This window comes from Pseudonaja textilis, chromosome Z (assembly GCF_049901715.1).
Source record: "Pseudonaja textilis isolate UNSWEBS1 chromosome Z, rPseTex1.2, whole genome shotgun sequence".
NCBI lineage: Eukaryota > Metazoa > Chordata > Lepidosauria > Squamata > Elapidae > Pseudonaja > Pseudonaja textilis.
The window spans coordinates 133,656,354-133,679,404 of record NC_142008.1 but is presented as its reverse complement, the minus strand read 5'-3'; the positions used below and the strand labels follow the sequence as shown (position 1 = coordinate 133,679,404).

Sequence of the window (23,051 nt, the reverse complement as noted above, 5' to 3'; positions counted from 1 at the left end):
TTCATTCTAGCTTTTCGTGAACATTCAATGGCTCTTGGAACTACAACTAAAAAAAACTTGTTTTAACAGTTTCTAGAATTTATGAGGAAAATGATGAAGTCATAATGTGGGGTGGGGAACCACGGCCCTTTTATGACTTGTGGACTTCAACTCCCAGAATTCTTGAGACGGCCATGAGCCATGCTGACTCAGGAATTTTGGGAGTTGAAGTCCATGAGTCATAAAAGGGCCATGGTTCCCCACCCCTGTCATAATGGCAGTCATCACAAATGATGGCAAAAGGCCATGGATGGTGGTAAAAGAATGCCAACATGGCAAAGCAGCAGTTCAACAATGGGCCACACATTTCTTTGTGCCCTGCCTGGAAGCCATGAGGGATGCGCTTTATAATATGGTATCACCGGAGTGGGCAGGGCCAATGGTTTTTTTGGAGATGCAATATAGGGCTCCTTAAGAACTGGAAAATTGGTCTGATTTGGGAGCTGGCTTAGGATTCGAAAGGAATGCCACACATGACTTCAGCTTTTGCACAGCCATTAATTTCACCCCTTTATGGAAAAAGGGGGCCCAAAATTCAATCCTGCCCAATCCAGGGGAGACACAGAGGGTGCTGAGGCAGCTCCCCCATTACCCTGGGGTTCAGTTTACTCATTTTTACAGCTGTAATAAAGGACTGAGAAGGAAAACAGGTAAAAGTGTGGCACCTGAGCAGTGACTTCTCCCAACCCTCCCTTCTTCCCTCATGTCCAGGTGGCCCCTTCTGAAACGACGGTCCCTCGGCGGTCCCGCATGAGCGCCCAGGAACAGCTGGACAGGATGCAGCGGAACCAGGAGGCCAAACGGAAATCTGAGGCTGCCCAGCCCTCACCTCTGGGCCACTGGCGAGACTCTCCCAAGCATGGGTCTAGCCGGGTGGGTGTGAAGCCTTGTGGGGAGGGGGAGCGTAGGAGAACGGCCAAGGTCTTGGGTGGACACTTTAGTGAAACACCCTGACACTAAGTGGGAGAGAGGTTTGGAGGCCCAGAGAGGAGCCAAAATACATTAGGCTATTTATAGGGTGTGAGAAGGACAGGTTTCTAGAGTTTCTCTTGCTGTGGCGGAAACCACCCACTTCAGTTTGCTAAGAGGAAATCAGAAGAAGATTTAGGTAAAGAAAGCTGGGACTTTGGAGACAGGAGGGAAGGGGGCTAGGCTACATCCCATATCTTGGGCGGGGTGGGGTGGAGGGGCTGAGGAAAGGAAAGGTTTCCACCTAAGGGGTGTTGTGATTTTGCGCACTGAAGGATTGTCTTCCAGGCTTTGTAAACCAAAACCAGAAGGAAAGGACGGTGTGTTTAATTTCAGCTTAGATGGTAAACGAGGGGTGCTTTGTCAAGAGCTGGGGCTAGATCTCTGTTGCTCATGCCAAGTTCCCCTCCCATCGTTTAATCTCTCCTTCAGCCCCTCCCCAATGCCCCCCCTGAGCCATCACCCAAGGAGGGAATGCAATTTGGGGAAGTCAAGCCTCCTCGGTGCCCCCCAACCCCTGAGTGGGAGCGACAGCGAGTAATCCAGCTCTCCTATGCGCTGGCGACAGAGGCTTCGCAGCGGGGAAAACTCCTCACAGGTACTAGGATAGGCCACTGTGTTTGTTTATTTGTCCAAAGCATGTGTGTCCTGCCTTTGGTCCCCTGGGTTTTTCCCTCCCAAGTAGATCCATGGTAGGGGGATGATGCACCTAAGTAAATAAAATCCTGACTCGGATCCCTGATAGGCAAGAGCAGGGGTCCCCAACTTGGCAACTTTAAGACTTGTGGACTTCAACTCCTAGAATTCTCCAGCCAGCTGAGTCCACAAGTCTTTAAAGTTGCCAAGTTTGGAGACCTCTGGGCAAGGGTATCTTCCCTGGAGGCTACATTTGGGGTTTTGTTTTGTTGTTTCTGCAAAAGCTGATCTAAAATGTACAACGCACAGCCTCCTTAATTGCCTCTTTAGTTCTCCCGTTCTGCCTTTTATTTGCCTGAAAGTAAGTGCTTCGTTTTGACCTGCATTAGTCAAGTAATACAGTCCTTGACTTAAGACTAACTGAGCTCTACATTTCCGTTGCTAAGCAAAACATTTGCAAAATGAATTTGCTCCATTTTACGATCTTTCTTGCTACAGTGAAGTGAATCACTGCAGCTGTTAATAACATAGTTGTTAAGTGAATCTGGTTTCCCCATTGACTTCATTTATAAGAAGGTCACAAAAGGTCATCACATTACCCCAGGACACTGCAGCCGTCATAAATATGAATCAATTGCCAAGCGTCTGAATTTTGATGACATGACTATGGGGATGCTGCAACGGTTGTAAGTGTGAAAAACACTCATAAGTCATTTTTTTCAGTGCTCTTGTAACTTTAACGGTCATTAAATGAATTAGTCGAGGACCACCTGTATACAAGTATTGTTTCATAGTTTCTGGACACTGGTATGCTTCATTCACACATTTTCCAAGGCATTCCCAGGACATCATCATTGTGTTACATATAGCCCAAGAGACTTAAACTTCTCATGATTTTCCTTTGTGTTTTATTTGGATATAGTGTCATAATTTTTATTTTCCTTCCAGTCACTTCCCAACAGATAGTCCTCAGTTAATAACAGTCATTGGGACTGGGAATTCCATCGCTAATTTATACAGTTGTAAAGGATGACATCATGTGATTTACGATAGCAGTTCCAATTGCCGCCATTAAGTGAATCCTATAATTATTAGGTGTGATGTCACACCATCCCCATTTGTAACCTCCTGTTGGCTTCCCTCACTGACTTTGCTTGTCAGAAGCTGGCAGGGAAGATCACACGTGGCCGTCACATGGGGCACTGCAACCGTCATAATTGCAAGCCAGTTCCAAAGCATTTGGATCATGCTCATAACAACTATGCCTGTGTTGCATCAACACAACTTGAGGACCAGCTGGAAGGGACTTCATGCTGGCTGAATGAATGGTTGTTAACTGAGGACTATTTATACATCACATTTCTTAACCACCCATCTCCCTTATAAAGGAGCTCTATGTCTAAAGACTAAAGACTTTATGTATAAAGACTAAAGACTCTTGTATATAAAGACTACCTGGATTTTTTCCATGGTCAATCCATTTTCCTATCCAAAATCCTGTATGCAATACAGACTTTGTTAGCTGCAGAGGTCATAATAAAACTGTTTTCACTTGCGTGTTCTTACCAAAAAAGTAAAGTCTCCCTTGAGCCAGTTTCTGGTGATTACTTGGACAGATCTGTGATGTTTTCCTGGCACCAATACAGAAGTAATTCATCGCTGCCTTCTTGAGAAAGTTTTTCAGCTACTCAACCTGGCCTGTAGCCCTTTCAGTATAGTCTTAAGTACTATGTAAGATGGAGTTTTCATTACTGGGTTCTTCTCTAATTGGTTGGGCCCAGTGCTTTAAAAACAGAAGCCAGTAGCCCTCTTTCAGCATGCATATGTATAAAGAGTTGAATAAAGGCAGATGAATTAACACTGAATAGAATAGAATAGAATAGAATAGAATAGAATAGAATAGAATAGAATAGAATAGAATAGAATAGAATAGAATACTTTATTGGCCAAGTGTGATTGGACGCACAAGGAATTTGTCTTGGTGTAAATACCCTCAGTATACATAAAGAAAAGGTACATTCGTTAAGAATCAAGTGAGCAAATACAATTCCATTTAATCCGGGGAGCCCTGTACAGGTAGTCCTAGACTTATAACCACAATTGGGATTAGCATTTCCAAATGTTGCCAAGCATCTTAACTGAATCATGAGTCATGCTTGATTTTGCGACCTGTTTGGATATGTTTGTAAAGTAAATAACTTCAATTATTCAGTGACTCATGTGGATCTTAAGCAAATCCCCCCCTCCCCCGTCTATTTTACTTGTCAGGGGCAAATGGCAATCATGTGACCCTTGGATGCTACAACCACTGGAGATACATTCCAGGTGCCCAGCACTTGAATTTTGATCATATGACTGGGAATGCTACTACAAGTCATAAGTGCAAGGACTGGTCATAGGTCATTTTTTTCAGTGCCATTCTAATTTCGAAGGGTTACTGAATGGATGGTTGTAAATTAAAGACTACCTGGATGTTCAAGCCAAGTCTACAAGAGGCTGCCTTGTTCCACTATTCCATTATCATTGCATGAACCTCCCATCCTCTTGTTTGTTGTACCCCGAGGCTGACTTGCAAATAAAGCCCATCCAAGATGCCAGATGAAAACATATCACTGCTTACATACTATACTAAAAACACAGCCTTGTGCCTGGAACCCCAGGGAACGTTTACAGTAGACTGGATTAATTTAATCCTTTCTGCTTTTTGTCATTTATTTTTGCTGCCTCTCAACATAACTAATATATGCCTTCAGGACATTTTTAAATTAAAGCTGTGTACCAAACTCTAAAAAGAAAGGCACAAATAGCCTCCCACCAGTTCTGCGGTGCCAGCAATGAGATGGCTATCCCTGGGTTTCTCTTTTTGTATTTTTTTTACAAGAGGCAACACCATGAATTGTAGCATATCTGAGACCTTCTAAAGTTCCTGTTTCTGAGACGCTCCTTTACAATTTCATTCACAGGTGCCCACTGAATTTCTGTACAGCTTTTTAGAAATGTAAATATATGGTTTGTAGTTGTCTTCTAGACTTACAATCAGAGTTGACTTTGGTATTTGTGGGTCTTGCAGCCAAGGCTCTACTACCTCCCGGAAGATGTGAATAAAGTATCATTACTACAGCCAATTGTCCTGTAATTCTCTAGTCATCCCCCCTTCACTTGCTAACCAGAGCTGACTGCTTAGCTTCCAGATCAGCCAATGTTGGATAATGTTGCCCTCTTACTGAAACTATTGACCATCTTATATGTCAAGTTATTATGCCTATTGTCCACAGAGCTGGAGTGCTTAGATCAAGATTTCCTAATTTAGTTTGTGTCCTTTTCTCCCCAGGAAGGACCAGTTCTTGCTCCTCCCTAGATGATTTGCTTGCCTCAGAAGATGGCTTGAACCATCACTATTTTCCTGGGGATGGCACCTGCATAAAGCTAGACTCTAGCAATACAACAGCTGGACACAATCAAAAAATTACTCAGAATCCCAGCTGTAGCACTGACTCTAAAGTTGCAAATCAGGTGCCAACTTCACCTCAAGCAACCAAACCAACATTCAGTGCCTCAGAAGCTTCTGACTGGTCCTTGCCTTGTTCTTGTGAGGAAAGTTGGTTGCCATCCAAGCTGAAGACTCCACAGCCGACATCCCACCTGTTTGACCCAGCCAGAGAGGAGCCATTTCTACTCAGTGGTGCTCATTGGGAGGAACCTTTGCCTCAGCCAACCAATTGGAATGCATGTTTTTGCAGAACAGCCAATTGGGTTCTGCCTCCTGTATGGGACTTAGAGATGTGGGCAGCTGATCAAGAACTAGTTGCCAACCCAAACCTAAACAATGGTAGATGCATCCATTGGAGAGGTGAGCCTCAACAGGTGGCAGCATATTTTAGAGAAATGCCACAGCCTGTTAAGGTCACCTTGATAAAATCAAGTTTTTAATTGAACTGGGATGAAGAAAAAAATCTAAAGTGTCAAAAAAATAAGGGCAAGTCCCTGGAGATGGTTGCCTGCTCTAAATCCTAGAAATATTCAAAATAAGAACAGATAAACTTTGGCCTTTTAGATCAGAAACACCAGATCTTCTGGTGTGAACATCTCCAGCATATCTGTATTTGTCAATCAAATTTTCTCAGTTACTTTCTCACTAAATTCATCTAGTCTAGAAAAATCATTTTTTTGGTTTAGTTTTCATTGTTGCTGCAGTCCTAGACACTCCCAGAAATAAATCATGATGAGTTCTATGGTCTTGGTCTATAGCAGTGTTTCTCAACCTTGGCAGATTTAAGCTGTATTGACTTCAAGGTATCTTAAAGTTGCTAAAGTTAAGAAACACTGGGTTTGGGAATGGGAGCATCCAATTTCAAATATGTATGTATTCAAGAAGTGTAGTAGTTGTGGCAGAAACTGCTCTTGATGTTTAGGAGGTTAAAATCCATCAAGATTTCCTCAGGAAGTGTTTTCCCTTTAAGAAAAAAAGCTAAGGTATCCATGTACAGATGCCTTATAGTGGAAACTCCTAAAAATAAGGTTACCATGCTTAAAGATGTACAACTGTTTGATAGACATCAATGGATATTCCTGACCATTGGTCTTTGCAGATACTCATTTGACAAAGCCGTTCCAAAGGCATATTGTATTGTACATCCTAGTTGGATGATACTAATACTTTCTGTATTTTTAAAAATGATTCCCTCTATTATTTTATAAATCCCACCTTTATTATTTGTATAAATAATTCAACATGGCAAACTTAACTAACGTAATACTCCTTCCTCATCCTATTCCCTCACAACAATAACTCTGTCAGGTAAGTTGGGCTGAGAGAGTGACTGACTGGCTCAAAGTCATCCAGCCAGTTTTCATGCCTAAGGTAGGACTAGAACTTACCTTTTCCTAGCTATTGTCTCAAAGACACCCAGCCAGCTTTTATGATTAAGGTGGGATTAGAACTCGCATTTCACTTTTGCTTACAACTTTGCAGAAATTTCTGGCTTTACAGAGATAATTTCTCATTCCATCTTGCAAGCACCTATGTTTCAGAGCTGTAATCATGTTTGAGACATGCCAGATTGCAGTTTGGGCAGGGGGAGGGGGGGGGAAACCTTTTTCATATCAGCATGGAAGATATTTGAGCATCCTGGGGGTAAATGTAGGAACATATAGGGTTGTTTTTAGCAATTGTTGGTCCCTTTTCATAATTGGTTTTATTAAGTTTGTCTTCTGGGTTGTAAATGGATAAAAAAAATTTTCTGTAAATAGGGATGGGGTTTCAGAGATAAGGATTATTTTCTTGGAATGCCCTATCAAAATCTCCTTTTAGATGACTTAAGAAGCAGCTGTACTTGCATAAGAAGAAGAAAACACTGCAAGGAAACGGCCACTAAGATCTGTGAATGGGAGTTTTATCTCCAGTTGGAGAGAGAAAGAATAGTTTGATTGTGTGGGGAGAATCATTGGGCAATGGCTGTACTAAAAAAACATTTGGATCTGTCCTGGCAAGCACAAGGGTTGTTTCTAATGAAAATTGGTGCCTCTTAAAGGCAGTGATTTATATTTTGACCGCAACTCAAGACTGACTGACTTGTTCCCAGTACAAACGGTCAGTGGCCTGTGCAGGAACATATCCCATAGTTATTGACCAGAATAGACAAGAGCATTTTGCCTAGAGCTGCAGCAAACAAAGGTAGGGAAGTTAGTAAGGGAATGAACAGGAAAGTGATGAGAAGTGTAGAAAGTGAGAATACACTGAATGGAATTGGAATGGTTTCAGAAAAAAAAATGACACAAGGAAAAGAGCTAGCTAGAAAAGCTGAAGAAGAAAAAGTGATGGTGAGGAATTATTGATGATGGACATTTCCCTCCATTTCTGGTGTCTGAAATGTAGGAGCCTAAACGAAGGAGTTGCTTACTTGGGAGCTATCTGGAGAATTAAACAGGGGTCCATAATCTGACAGCCAGTTTAGTGTACTAGTTAAGGCATCAGGGTAGGAATCAGAAGTCTGTAAATTCTAGCCCTGCCTTAGCCACAAAGCCAACTAGGCCAGTCAATTTCTCTCAGCCCAAACAAAGAGGCAGTGGCAAACTACTTCTGGAAAAAAAAAATCTTGCCAAGCAAACTGCAGGGACTTGTCTAAGCAATCTTGATTGCCAGCTTGTGTTTGTCTGGACTTATCCACCAGCTTTAAGGTCTTTTTAACAATCCCAACAGATTCAACAGGGCCTACTTAGCCATAACATTAACACTGCTGAGGTAGATTAGCTGAGAAAGTTGTGCTTATCTAAAAAATTCTTATATAGACTTCAGAAGTTGTGGCAGCTTTCAAGAAGAGATTGGACTGTCGTTTAATCAGAAATCATGTAGGGTCTCCTGCTTGGGCAGGGGGTTGGACTAGATGACCTACAAGGTCCCGTCCAACTCAGTTAATCTGTAATCTGATAAGAACATTAACGAATAGCACCCAAAACTATCTTGCACAAAAGCTCAAGAATCTGAGCAAAGCAGCCAAAGATTCCTGTTGTAACAACTCCTTACTCTGTTGAGGCACCTGTCTTCCCATGCAGAATTGTAATTCCCCTTTAAGAATCAGAATATTTCTACTGTATTTAAGGAGAATGTGCCAGCTACTGCAGGAACTTCCTCAGATATATAAACACTAAGCTTTTCCATGTGTGAATTATTCCAATTTGTATAATCAATAAACATTTTAACATATCTCTGAGCCTTTGCCTATTCATTGAGTGATGCTGACAGATTAGGATTTGGAAACAACCACCCACTCTGAAGCTGAGCAGGAAAGATTTGAAAAACCAACATCTGAAAACTTGTTCTACATTCCAAGTAAATGAAATCAGTAACTTCAATGCCTAGTAAGGGACTTCCTTCCCACTTTTAATGTAGTTATACTGCCTTATGGTCCTAATAATTTGTTTATCTGTTCTTTATAAATTTGCTTTAGAATGTAAATATTTTAATGTACAGTTCTAAGAAAAAATGTCTCAGCATTACACATCAAAGCTACTTCCAAATAATAATTAATGAATATTTTTCACCTAATTTCCCATATACAGATACATACACATACACCTATTTAGAAGAAACAAAAGAAATTGGAATCATTGACTCTTGGGGGAACATGTATTCAATTCTTATGAAACAATGAAACAATGACATTTTGGCCAATTCATCCCATTCTTATCCCTTGAGTCTTTGGCATTTGTCATTTTTTTCAAAGCAACGTTCTATCCGCAAATTATATTGTTTTTCGACAGTGATAATCCAGGAGCAGAATTCCAGCGATCTCCTTTGGTTTCCTAGTTTTGCGAACATTACTTGGGAAAATTGATCTGAAAAGAGAATGAATTTGCCAAAATGTGGTTCTGCAATTTGGAGAGTATTGAAACATATTTTTTTTCCAGCAGGAGCTCAGGGTAACATATCCTGTAGGCATTTGCCTGCATCTAGAGTTCTGTGAGGCAATCCTATCAACCAAAAAGGTCGGAAGAGAAATCACTGCAGAGCAGAGTTCCCCAACCTTTTCAGCTTTGCAGACCAGTGGTGATGGGGGCAGGTGGGATGGGGAGAAGGGAAGGGATGGCTCTGTGCGGTGGGCAAGCGCACATGCAGCTCCATTGGCACGAGCCACTGCTTGCGCCAAAGTAGCACATGTGCTCGCATGGATGGGGATGTGCGCACGCTCGTTCGCTCGCCACTTCCGTGGCCTGGTTTTGAAAGGCTCAAGGCCTGGTAGTGGACTGAACCTGGTGGTTGGGGACCTCAGCTGTAGAGCAGTGTTTCTCACCATGGCAACTTTAAGACATCGGGACTTCAACAGAATGCTAGCTAGAAAATTCTAGGAATTGAAGTCCATGCATCTTAAAGTTATGAGGCTGAGGAACTGCTTTAGAGACAGGAATTCAGCAGGTCCATTAGGATTTCTATTTTGGATTAGCTGATCTAGTTAGTTAAAAAGTTAAATTTCAAGCTGAGTTTTACTTGTAGTGTAGCAATCTCCAACTTTTTCCAGCTTGGTGGCTCTGGCCTGGCGTGGGTAGGCAAGGTATGTGAGTGCACGGCTCCATTTGTGCGAGCGCGGCCTCCACTCAGGCATATGGAACTTCATGCATGAGCGAAAGGTGCTTGCGCTCATGTGCAAAGCGCCACTTGTGTGAGCGGCAAACATTTGCGTGAGAGAAGCTCCACCCACATGAGCAGAGGGCACTTGAGTGGTGGGTGTTTTGCTCGAAGGACTATTCAAGCAGTGGTGGGATTCAATTTTTTTTACTACCAGTTCTATGGGCATGGCTTGGTGGGTATGGCAGGGGAAGGATACTGTAAAATCTCCAGTCAGAGGTGATATTTGGCGGTTCTCCAAACTACTCAAAATTTCCATTAGCGGTTCTCCAGAACAGGTCAGAACCTGCTGAATACCACCTCTGCACACAAATGAGCAGAGGGTGCTTCCACTCACACGAGTGCACATACTTGTGCACTGCTCAAGCGAGTGGAGCTTCACACATGCATGCTTGCCCATTTGTCCCACAACCCAGTTTTGAACAGGCCATGGCCAGATACTGGGCTGTGGGCCGTGGATTGGGGACTCCCTGTTCTAGTAAGTCTTACAGCCATTTTTGCTTCTCTTAATATTATTTTCTCACAACGGATCCCACACTATAATTTTTGCCCCATTTTGCCCCATCTTATTTTTTTCTATCTCTCCATCTTTAACAAATATTAAATAAAATATCTTACTTGTTCTGGTTTTTTTTTGCCATTTATCGATAACTTACAATTATTCACTTAGTTTTGCCCATCTATCATAACTATTTAGGTTTTGATAAATAATTTTCAGATCCATATTCCTAATTGCATCATACAATCTATTATTTGCTTCAAAGTGTAGCTTGCATACAAAAATACTATTCTTTGAATTCTTGGCCAGTTAATTAGTTTACAGAGAACATTCCGTTAGAATCTCTTGGTTTCTACTCATCTTACTGCCAACCCTAACACTTTCTTTCTTCACACGGCTTCTTTATTTGCAGTTTCATGATCTCACTCTTTTCCAGTCTCCTGCAATTATCTATTCATTCTCTAAAATATTTGCATTTCATTTAAATTGCACTAGTATCAATCAATGCACATGTAGTGAAATTAGCACTTCTGTAATCATAAACAATTAAGAGAGAGGATTATAGAGAAATTAGAACTAATGGCGAGGAAAACATTAATGAGCATTGAACAGGTGATATCCTGGACTATGGATTGCAGTTCATAAATCCTACTTTTGTTGTGGTTTTATTTGGTGATTATCAAAACAAACCATTCTCTCTGCCTTTCCCCACTCATCCTGGAATTAACAAAAAACAATTTTCACATGAAGGTTCCTACCCCTACTGCTGAGCTGTATCTGTTTCTTCTCTTCTTAATAACTGCAGTAAAATAACCTATTTTTTCTCCAAAATAATGGATGCCCTTAAAGTGCTGAAATAAAATTATCCAAATTTCTGTGGATAATTTCCAGGTTAGTTTGCACCCAGCACATTCCCAGTCAGTTCTTATATTCAGATAAGAGCAAGTGCATAGGCCACTAAAGCATCAGGCAAATATTTGTTTTATTTATTTGTTAAATGTCAGCAAATATCAAAACAATTAATTGGCAAAAATGGGGCAAAAGGTAGGAAAAAGCAAGAGGAGAATAAAAAATATAGGTAGTCCTCGACTTACAACCATTTGTTTAGTGACTGTTCAAAGTTACAACAGCACTGAAAAAAGTAAGTTATGATCATTTTTCACCCTTTATGACCATTGCAGCATCCCTATGGTCACATGATCAAAATTCAGATGCTTGGCAACTGATTCGTGTTTATGACGGTTGCTGTGTTCCAGGGTCATGTGGTCACTTTTTGCAACCTTCTGACAAGCAAAGTCTATGGGGAAGCCAGATTCACTTAACAACTGTGTTACTCACTTAACAACTACAGTGATTCACTTAACAACTGTGGCAAGAAAGGTTGTAAAATGGGGCAAAACTCACTTAACAATTACTTAGCAACATAAATTTTGGGCTCAATGGAGATCATAAGTCAAGGACTATCTGCAATCAAAGTCAAGAATGTATCCAACTTACCTACCTACATGTCATATCATGTCATGTCATCTCAAAATACACTTTCTAGAGCCACTAGAAACAATGCTGAACAAGATTAGCGTTGTTCTTTCAGCCTTCCATGTTCCCAATGGCAGCAAAATGGAGATGGAAAATAGAATGCCAGCAGATCCTTCCTCTGGTCTACCTTCTGAAGATTGTAGTGGGGAGGGATTAGTGGGGAGGAAGGAGACTTTAAAATCCCCATTCCCTCCCCACTCCTGGGGGAAGCTTATTGCAAAATCCTCATTCCCTCCCCATACCACTAACCTGCTTTCCAGCTCCGTTCTCCTGTGCAGGGCAACAAAAGAAGACCCAGCCGATCAGCTGGCACCTGGGAGGCCGAGAATAGATGGGGGTGGGGCCAATCAGAGGTGGTATTTGCCGATTCTCTGAACTACTCAAAATGTCCGCTACCGCTTCTCCAGAACTGGTCACAACCTGCTGGATAGCACCTCTGAAAGAGATGATATATTCAACAGACTGAAGCTTGAGATGAAGGCCAAGGGATATAGTAGGAGAAATGACTTTACATATCTTTACCAGGTAATAGTACTTACCAGGTAAGTAAAAGTAAGAAGCCTCCTCCCTTTTATTCATTTGTTTTCATTGATATTTGATGTAATGATGTTCATCCTACCAGCAACCAGGCACACACAGCTTTTGGGGAGTTCCTGGCAACCCTCAGCCTTGAAGGTAATGCTGGAGGCCATATTCCAAAAGATATGTACTGTCAGGGCAAAATTAAACTTCATTCCACTCAATTTTCCACATGAATTTCACCAAGATGAAATAAATGCAGCCAGCATTGTTTCCCATTTATTTAATAAAATTTATCTTGCTTCATAAAGATTACAATTTATTAGCATCTTCTTCAAGTCCTTGAGTGAGGACTTCAAGTCCTGCAGTTGTCTGGGGCCCATGAAACTCCAGTTTTATAAGACTGTTATAAAATTACAACTAGTCTAGAGCATGTTTCTCAATGGTGCTAATTTTAAGATGTGTGGACTTTAACTCCCAAAATTGAACATAGAACATAGAATCCTAGGGTTGGAAGGGACCTCGGAGATCTTCTAGTCTAACCTCCTGCTCAAGGCAAGGACCTTATATAATCCCAGTCAAATGGTTGTCCAGTCTATTTTTGAAAACTCCATTGATGGAGCACCTACAACTCCAGAAGGCAAGCTATTCCAATGATTAATTGTTCTCATTGTCAGAAAAATTCTCTTTACTTCTAGATTGGATATCTCTTTAACAAGCTTCTACCCATTGTGGGAGCTTCATTACTTCTTTTCCTGCCATCTGGGGCTTTGGAGAATAAATCAATTCCCTCATCTCTATGACAGCCCCTCAATTACTGGAAGACAGTTATTATATCCCCACCAACCACCCTTCTCTTCCATAAGGCAAGCAGGCTCTCATTTCATTTCATTTTTATATTTTAACTCTGTACTATAATTTATGATTGTACATAAATAATGAAATAAATAAAATTACTGCAGCCCTATTGCCACTTTCTGCTCCGGAGTAACCTCTTTCAAAGTGAATTATGATGATTCCCTCACCCCACCCAAGGAAAACTGCAGAAAACAAAGACTCAATTTCCCAGCATGCCGCTCGAGAAGGGGCATGCGTAAAGGTCGGAATCACAGGAGGCTGAAACTTTGTACCCAAAGATTAGCTGAATCGCTTGCAAATCGTGATTGATTTCGATTGCAGCCGGAATGGCAAGTGGGCAGCGGTACCCGGGCAAAGTCGTCATAGTAACAGGGGGTACCAGCGGCATTGGCGAAGGCATCGTGAGAGAATTTGGTGAGATTAGGGAGATGGGAGTGGGGAATGGGAAGAGGAGCAGGGAGATTTTACCCCCCAAAAAAGTATTCGGATCTTAAGTGGAGCGTCTGGCAGGAAGCTTTATTCTCAAAGTTTACGTGTTGAACTGGAGTGGGTCTAGACGAAATTTGGAATGAAAGAGGAGAGCTCGATATGTGCTCGGAGGCACGATTGTTTAGTTCAAAGAAATCCCAATTTTTTTTCCCCAGCAGCATCCGCTCTCAGGAACTGCACCTGAACATAATTGCCATTTAGTTAGAGGTTTATAAATTCCTTAGCCTTTTAAGATACTATAAAAGAAAATGAAAATCTTTTTTGGACTGAAACATGGCTCTGTATTGTAATCAGAGGGTTTAGTGCTTTGCCTGAATCCAACCTTTATGTAGACTGCAATACCTTGGTATGTGTATTTTTCCTAATTATCAATTTTTGTGTCAGAGTTCAGCCTTCTGTTCAAAGATTAACTACTAGCGTGCAGTGTTGCTCAATCAGCTGGGAAATTCTGGGAGTTGAAGTCCACAAAGCTTAAAGCTGCCAAGGTTGAGAAATGCATCACTAGAACAAAACAAATTCTGCCTACGTTGTCCAAAAGGCCCGTCCATCCAGGAAACAGACTGCAACAACATCCTGTCTTTCTGAAAGGCACACAAACAGATTGTGTCCATGCTGCTAAATGAGGAACTAAATAAATTAAGAAAACTGGATTTCTGTTAAGAGATTGATAGAGACTTTCTCTCTCTCTATGGACATGTATAGCATAGATATTCCTCCATTTAGGACCACAATTGAGCCCAAAATTTCTGTTGCTAAGTGAGATGTTAAGTGAATCTGGCTCCATTTTACAACAGTTCCTGCCACAGTTAAGTGCTTCATTGCAATTATTAAATTACTAACATGGTTGTTAAGTGAATTTGGTTTCTCCACTGATTTGGCAGAAGAGTACAAAAGATCACATGACCTCAGGATATTACAACCGTCATAAATGAGTCAGTTGCCAAACATTTGAATTTTGATCACATGACCATGGAGATGCTACAATGGCCATAAGTGTGAAAAATGATCATAAGGGCACTTTTTTCAGTACTACTGTAACTTGGAACAGTCACTAAATGCACTATTGTAAATTGAGGACTATTTATATTTTCAAACTTTTTCATATTTCAAGGGTAAAAATTAGCTTTGACATTTCTTTCGATTCAGTTTCCATTCCCAGTTTTTCACCATGGCCTTGAAAGTAAGTTAAAATTATTGGTTTCTTTTTCTGCCTTTGAAAATAAGTATTCTCCTTCAAGCCAGTTCATAGGGATGAGGAAATAAATGAATTCCAGGATTTTTAGCAGATTACAAAGGTTTAAAACAAGTGTACGCAACCTCCCTTAACATTTTACATGCAACTGCCAAGGGCCCTCAAGAAAATCACTATTAAATTACAGTATTTAATATTTATTTATTAGATTCTTATTTGCCTTTGACTACTTTATAAATAAATCAAAGCAGTGAGCATTCTCAATATTCCTTTCTCCTTCTATTTTTCCTAAAACAACAGGTGAGTTGGGCTGAAAGAGAATGACTGGCCCAAAGTCATTCAGCCAGCTTTAATGCCTGAACTCACAGACTACCAGTTTCTAAAGCCAGCACCTTAACCACTACACTAAACGTGCAGCAATACAATTGAAGGAGAAAATTATGAAGGGCTTGGAATTAGTGATCCTTGGATTATTTTAATCATATATATAAAGCGAAAGTTTCTATTGAATCAGCCTTGACTCCTACTGCACTAATGGACATGGCTTGTAGTTTGATGTTATCAATCCAGAAGTGGCTTGCCGTATTCTTCTAGGATAGTTTTCAATGCAGGTAGTCCTTGACTTACAACAGTTCATTTACTGACTGTTCAAAGTTACAGAGGCATTGAAAAAAGTGACTTATGGCCGTTTTTCACAGTTATAACTTTTGTAGCATCCCCATGATCATGTAATTAGATGCTTCACAGCTGGTTTATACTTACGACCGTTGCTGTATCCCTGAGTCATGTCACCACATTTTGCTACCTTCTGGCAAGCAAAGTCAATGGGGAAGCCAGATTCACTTAAAAACTAGGTTACTAACTTATCAACGGTAGTGATTCACTTAACAAGTGTGGCAAGAAAGGTCATAAAATGGGGCAAAACTCACTTAACAACAGAGATTTGGGATTCAATTGTAGTCATAATTCGAAGACTACCTGTACCCTAGTTTAGCTCAAAGTCTTGGGATTCCCTAGTGATCTCCCAACAAAATAATCACCAGATCTTACTCTGCTTATTTTTCAAGATCACTGAAGATCAGTTGGATACTGCTATTTATCTGGGAGGTAATGAAAGATGCTTTTCAAACTATAGCAAGTTATATTGATTTAATCGACCAATAGTCTAATAATCTAATCTAATGGACCAATAGTCCACCTTGGCAACTTTAAGATGTGTGGACTTCAATACCCAGAAGGCTGGGAATTGGAATCCACATATTTTAAAAGTTGCCAAGGTTGAGAAACACTGGTCGGACACATAATAGTTTCTATATTCATAAGCTGTTATTGGGTGAAAGGAACTAATATTATAGAAGCATTCCTCGATTTATGTCAACAATTAAGACCAGAATTTCCATTGTTAAAGAAGATGGTTGTTAAGTGAGTCATTCCTAATTTTGCAACATTTTCCCCATGGTTGTTAAGTGAATCAATGCAGGTTACATAAATCAGATATTTAACAGATAACAGATAATCAGAGTTGGAAGGGACCTTATAGGTCATCTAGTCCAATCCCCCACCCAAGCGGGAGACCCTACACCATTTCTGACAAATGGCAGTCCAATCTCTTCTTGAAAGTCTCAACTGATGGCGCTCCCACAACTTCCGAGGGCAAGCTGTTCCATTGGTTAATTGTTCTCACTGTCAGAAAGTTTCTCCTTATTTCCAGGTTAAATCTCTGCTTGTTCAGTTTCCATCCATTATTCCTTGTCTGGCCTACAGGCGCTTTAGAAAATAGCTTGACCCCTTCCTCCCTGTGGTAGTCCCTCAAATATTGGAAGACTGTTATCATGTCTCCCCTGGTCCTTCTCTTCACCAGACTAGCCAAGCCCAGTTCCTGCAACCGTTCATTGTATGTTTTAGCCTCCAGTCTCCTAATCATCCTGGTTGCTCTTCTCTATACTTTTTCTAGAGACTCAACATCTTTTTTATAATGTGGTGAGCAAAACTGGATGCAGTACTCTAGGTGTGGTCTTACCAAGGCTTTATAGAGTGGTATTAGTACTTCCCTTGATCTTGATTGTATCCCTCTGTTAATATAACTTAGGTGTGCATTAGCTTTTTTGGCGGCTGCTGCACACTGCTGGCTCATATTTAGCTGTTGTCCACTAAGACTCCAAGATCCCTTTCACAGCTCCTGCTATTGAGCCTGGTTTTACCCAGTCTATATGCGTACTTTTGGTTTTTCTTGCCTAAGTGTAGGACTTTACTTTTCTCTACATTGAATTTCATTTTATTAGATATGGCCCAGTGTTCTAGTCTGTCAAGATCCATCTGGATCTTGAGCCTATCTTCTTGGGTGTTAGCTATTCCTGCCAGCTTAGTATCATCTGCAAATTTGGTAAGTTCCCCTTCTATTCCTTCATCTAAGTCGTTAATGAAGATATTGAAGAGTACTGGGCCTAAGACTGAATCTTGTGGCACCCCACTACTTACTTCCCTCCATGTAGACTTAGACCCATTAAGGACTACTTGTTGAGTATGGTTTGCCAGCAAGTTGGGAGTCCATCTAGTGATGATGCTATCTATTCCATTTTTTCTAGCTTACTAAGAAGTAGGTTGTGGTCTACTTTGTCGAATGCTTTGCTGAAATCTAAATATATTATGTCCACATTATTTTGCTGGTCTACTAATTTAGTCACTATATTGAAGAATGAAATAAAATTGGTTTGGCATGATCTGTTCTTAACAAACCCGTGCTGACTGCTAGTTATTACTTTACTTGTTTCTAGACGTTGGCAAATCTGTTTTTTTATTATCTTTTCCATTATCTTCCCAGGTGTTGATGTTAGGCTGATTGGTCTATAATTTCCTGGGTCTGTTTTTCCCCCCTTTTTTGAAGATGGGAACCACATCAGCTCTTTTCCAGTCCTCTGGTAGTTCCCTGGTGCTCCAGGATTTTTTTTTAAATAGATTTTTATTGGTTTTTAAGACAAACATAGACAGACAAAACATAAAAACATCAAGCCATCTTCCATATATATATATACATACAGTATGTTGGTTGGTTTACAGATTGTTTTGTGCTTCTGTTTCGTAGTCTTCAATTACAATTACATTGTATATATTCTCATATTTTCAATCAAGTATTAAATACATTAATATCATTGTTAAACATTTGACTATACTTTTATTCATTCATGTTTTACAAAATAATCCATATTTTACTTAATTTGTTTTATGACAGTTCATAATCATCTCAAATCTATCCTATAATCCTTTTGTAGATATAATAAGAAAATAATACATCTTTATATATTTATTATTTTCTAAGAATCTACATATTTCATTACCATGTTTTATTGTCTAACCATTGATAGAATAGATCCCAAATTTTATAAAATAGTTTATCATCTTGTTCTCTGATTTCAAATGTCAATCTACTCATTTCAGCACATTCCAATATTTTCTTAATGATTTCCTCCTGTAATGGTATTTTCTCATTTTTCCAGTTTTTGGCAAATACAATCTGGATACAATCTAGATGCTGTTAATACATTTACAATCAAATATTTTAAATCTTTACTATATATATCAGGTAAAATTCCCAATAAAAATATCTCTGGTTTCAAGTCTATATGCTTTTTTGTCATTTTTTCCAACCACGTGTGGATTTTATTTAGTCCAATTTCTAGCGCTATCTGCTGCTTAAGTTTGATATAATTATTCTCTTTTAGTGTACTACATCTTGCTGTCAAATGTATCCCCAAGTACTTGATCTTATTCGTGACCTGAATTTTCAGTATACCCGCCAGTTCTTCCTTTTGTCTTGATAGCATATTCTTTGTCAAGATCTTTGTTTTATCTTTATTTATTTTCAAACCAGCCACCTTTCCATATACCTCTATCTTTTCTATCAATTTTGATGCTGTTTCTAGTGGGTCTTCTAAAATGAAAACTAGATCATCTGCGAATGCTTGCAACTTGAATTCTTCCTTTTTAATTTTCATCTCTTTTATATCCTTTTCTTCTCTAATATTTCTGTTTAACACTTCCAAGGTTAACACAAACAACAAAGGTGATAGTGGGCACCCTTGTCTTGTTCCTTTTCTTATATCAATAGAGTCTGTCAGTTCTGCCTCTATCATTACCTTTGTTGTTTGGTTATGATATATAGCTTCCATTGCTTGAATAAATTTTTTACCAAAGCCTATTTGTTCCAGCTGTAATAACATGAATCGCCAATTCACATTATCAAATGCCTTCTGTGCATCTAAAAATATAAAAGCCATTTGCTTTTCAGGGTGTGCCTCGTATTATTCCAAAGTGTCCAAAATTACTCTCATATTATCTTTAATTTGTCCCTTTGGCAGAAATCCATTTTGATCAGGGTGGATAAAATTGTTTAAGTATTTTTAAAGTCTTTCTGCCAATATCGAAGCAAAAATTTTATAATCTGTTTAGTAAGGAAATAGGTCTATAGTTCTTGATTTGTAATGGATCGGCCTCCTCTTTTGGGACAAGTGTAATATAAGCTTCTGACCATGATTTGGGTATCTTCTTCTTTAACATAACTTCATTCATAATTTCTAGCAATGGAAGGTTTAACGATTCTTGTAGTGTTTTATAAAATTCTGCTGGAAGTCCATCTGGGCCTGGTGCCTTTCCATTGTTTTGCTTCTTAAATGCTTCAGTAAACTCCATCATCGTTATATTGCTTTCTAACATTGTTTCAATCTCTGTAGGTATCTGGGGTAGATTAGCATTCTGTAAGTACTGTTTAACTCTTTCCTCATCAATATTCTCTTGTGTGTATAGTTTCCCATAATAGTCATGTATAATTTCCTTCTTCTCTTTACTACCATAGCAAACTTGGCCTTGGTCATCTATTAATTGCAATATTTTCCTTGATTCTTTATCCTTTCTCAATTTGTATGCTAACCATCTACCTGGTTTATTTGCATCTTCAAAATAGTTCTGTTTCGCACCTCTGATTTTCTGTGCTAGTTCTTCTTTTTCCATTAGTCCCATTTTATGTTTAATTATATCCATTTTTAACTTAATGTCCTTTTTCTGTGGGATTTTCTGTAGCTCTTTTTCAAGTCCTTTATACTCATCCTCTAATGCCTTAGAGGCTAGTCTTTTCATGGTATTTCTTTTCCTTGTATAGTCTATTATCAAGCTTCTGGCATATGCCTTCATTGTATCCCATACATTCTGCATTGATGTATCTTCTTTTTTGTTTTCTCTAAAGAAGAAAGGCAGTTCTTTCTCCATCCACTGTATGAAGTCTTTTTCCTTTAATATAGTATTATTTAACGTCCATCTAGATCTTCTTCTTTGTCCTTTCCATTTAATTGTCATTGGATTGTGATCTGCCCAAGTACTTGTTTCAATATTTATTTCTGGAATATTACCTAACAATTCTGTTGACATCCATATCATATCTATTCTGGACCATGATAAATGTTTGTTTAGAAGGTGTATTGTTTAGTCTTAGCATTTCTTTCTCTCCATGTATCTTTAAATTTATTTCATCTATTATTTTAAAAAAGGATTTAGGGAGAGTCTTTCTGTTTTGCTTTGTTGTTTTCTGTGCTGTATAGTCCAATTTATTATCTACAATTCTATTGAAGTCTCCCATCATAACTATATTAGCATAGTCCAGTTCAATTATTTTCATATGTAATTTTCTATAAAATTCTTCTTGATTGTCATTCGGGGCATAGATTGCAATCAGGAGTGTTTTCATATTATTGTCCATTATTTCCACCATTAGTAACCTTCCATCATCATCGGTATAGATCAATTTCGCTGGGATAATATCTTTAATGTATAAAACCACTCCTCTTTTCTTGCATTGTGTCAAAGAAGTAAATATTTTCCCTAATTTTGGCTGTATCAGCAGTTGTTCATGTTGCTTTTTAATATGTACTTCTTGTAGGCAGATTATATCAAATTTTAATTTTTCTAATTTATGAAAAGTTTTCCTTCTTTTAACAGTTGGGTTAAGTCCATTTATGTTAATTGTAATCAGTTTTTTCTCTTCCATGGTTATATTTTGTAGTTAGGTTTAGCAGCTCTTGTAGATCTTGGTTTATGTTGTTCTTTGACTTCCACCTTTCCGCCTACTGCACCTTTTTCTTTTTCAGTCGCCATTTGGCAGTCCACTTGGAATTCAATTAGTGACATTTCTTTTTCTGCCTCCTCCTCTTTCCCTCCAAAATATTCTGTATAAAATAATTCAGCTTTCTCAATTGAGTCAATTCTATATCTCTGTTCTTGCCATGTGAACATTAAACCTTCTGGAATCAACCATCTATAATTCACCTCTTTTTAAGTAGAATTTTAGTCAGAAATCAGTATTCTCTTCTCATCTCTCTCACTCTTCTGGGTACTTGTTTCAAGAGCACAATCTCCTTGTCTTTATATTTCAATGTTTTCTCTCTTGCCACTTGCAATATTTGTGTTTTAATGGCTTTCTTTGTAAATCTGATGTGTACTTCTCTTGGTAAGCTATTTCTCATTGCATGTCTTGTGAAGACTCAATAAACCTCATCTATTCCATCCATCATCTTCTCTTTAGTTATTTCCAGAGCTTCAGCCAAAATTTCTATCATTATCTCAGCCAGGTTTTGTCCCTTTTCTTCCTCTATGCTTTGGAATCTGAGATAAAATTCTGATCTGTCCATCTCCCATTTCAACATCCCACTTTAATCTTGTTCAACCACAGTTAATCTGCTATCAATATCTCCAATCTTCTTATCTCTTTGTTTATCTTCTTCAATTTTTTGGAATCTCTCATCATACTTCATCATCATTTGTTGAATGTTCTCCACCTTTTCTTCAGTTTTTCCTGTTCTTTGTTCAATGTTCTCTGTTCTCTTTTCAATATTCTCTGTTCTTATTTGTATATTTTGAATTCCTTGCATAATCATCTGCAGCGTCACTTTTTCCTGTTCTTTTTCTTGCTGTAACATTGTCTGTATTGAGCATTGTCCTCCAGATGGTGAAGAGGAAGAAGTAGAAGTTGAGGAACCAGGGGCTGTTAGTTTCCTACTCATTTCAGACAATTCAAAATCTTCAGGTTCTTCTAGACCTTAATCCATTTGTGAAATAACCAATTGTAATTCCAAGTAAAAATAGTGGAGGGAAAAGAAGCATAATAATAATAATAATAATAATAATAATAATAATAATAATAATAATAATAATAATAATAATAATAATAATAATAATAATAATATTCTTCAGGTTCTTGTATACCTTAATCCAATCGATTGGTTAGGTATCAGTAAAAACTCAAAAATGGAAGAAAAGACCATAAACACACAAAAAAGAAAAAATTGTTGGAACAGGCAGAAAAATAAAAAATAAAAAACTAAAGAAAAGAAAAGTTCTTCAGGTTCTTCAACACCTTAATCCAATTAAAAAGTCTCAGGTATAAAAGGATGCATAACAAAAAAAAGAAATCCACAAAAAAATATGGAAGGTAAATAGAAAACAAAATATACAAGGGAGGGAGAGAGAAAAAAGAAAAGAGACTACTCCCTTAAAAAAAAAGAAAAAGGAAGGAAATCATTAATACTAAAGCTTTTCCTTTAAAATAAAATGCAAATGTAAAAATTAGACTTCAAAAACGAAAAGAAAGACAAAAACAAGTTCCAAAAGGCCAAAAATCCAAATAGCTATTACAAAAAGTAAGCTACTAAGGAGGGTAGTTTACTTGTTAAAGTAAGAAATAGCCCAGCTTAAAAAAAGTAAAAAGAGCACACTGCACCTTGTTTGGTTATCTAAGGCTTTTGTTAAAATTTATAACTCTCTTCTCCAGAGTCTTATCACCTTTTTTTCTATAAACTTCAACACCAGATTCCAGCTATTGATAGAAACCCAGAAGAGCACCTGCAATAACACTCTCCCATGAAGTCTCAGTTCTTTCTCAGCTTTGTCTGGTCAAGAAAAAAAAGAGAATATTTCCAAGCTTCTAGTTGGCAGTGTTACAAAGTTTCTTCTGCTTTCACTTCCCCCCTCCTTTTCCAAACAAGATATAATAAAAATTAATTAAAAAGGGAAAAAGATATTTAAAAAGATGACTAGAAGGGAGTCTCTAGTCTAAAATATTATAAAGTCAAAAAGGAAAGAAAGAATAGGTGGAAGAAGAGAAAAAAAAAGGCAGTCCAGTTTCAAAATCTAAAATCATGTGTAAAAAA

General features: G+C 38.6%; 2 protein-coding genes across 8 annotated transcripts in view; both read left to right on the top strand.

Annotated features, from left to right (window-relative positions):
• The window catches only part of PLEKHA4 (pleckstrin homology domain containing A4), a 71,626-nt gene extending 63,279 nt beyond the window's left edge, over window positions 1-8,347 (top strand). For all 7 annotated transcript variants that reach the window (XM_087918163.1, XM_087918161.1, XM_026711814.2 and 4 more), the window contains 3 exons: window positions 751-912; window positions 1,441-1,606; window positions 4,976-8,347. In XM_087918163.1, the coding sequence (XP_087774289.1) occupies window positions 751-912; window positions 1,441-1,606; window positions 4,976-5,574 (927 nt within the window). In that variant the 3' untranslated portion in view covers window positions 5,575-8,347. The remainder of the gene's footprint in view (window positions 1-750; window positions 913-1,440; window positions 1,607-4,975) is intronic.
• Window positions 8,348-13,406: 5,059 nt separating this feature from the next.
• HSD17B14 (hydroxysteroid 17-beta dehydrogenase 14) overlaps window positions 13,407-23,051 on the top strand; it is a 28,304-nt gene continuing 18,659 nt past the window's right edge. The window contains exon 1 of the mRNA XM_026711816.2: window positions 13,407-13,592. Within this exon, the coding sequence (XP_026567601.1) occupies window positions 13,505-13,592 (88 nt within the window). The 5' untranslated portion in view covers window positions 13,407-13,504. The remainder of the gene's footprint in view (window positions 13,593-23,051) is intronic.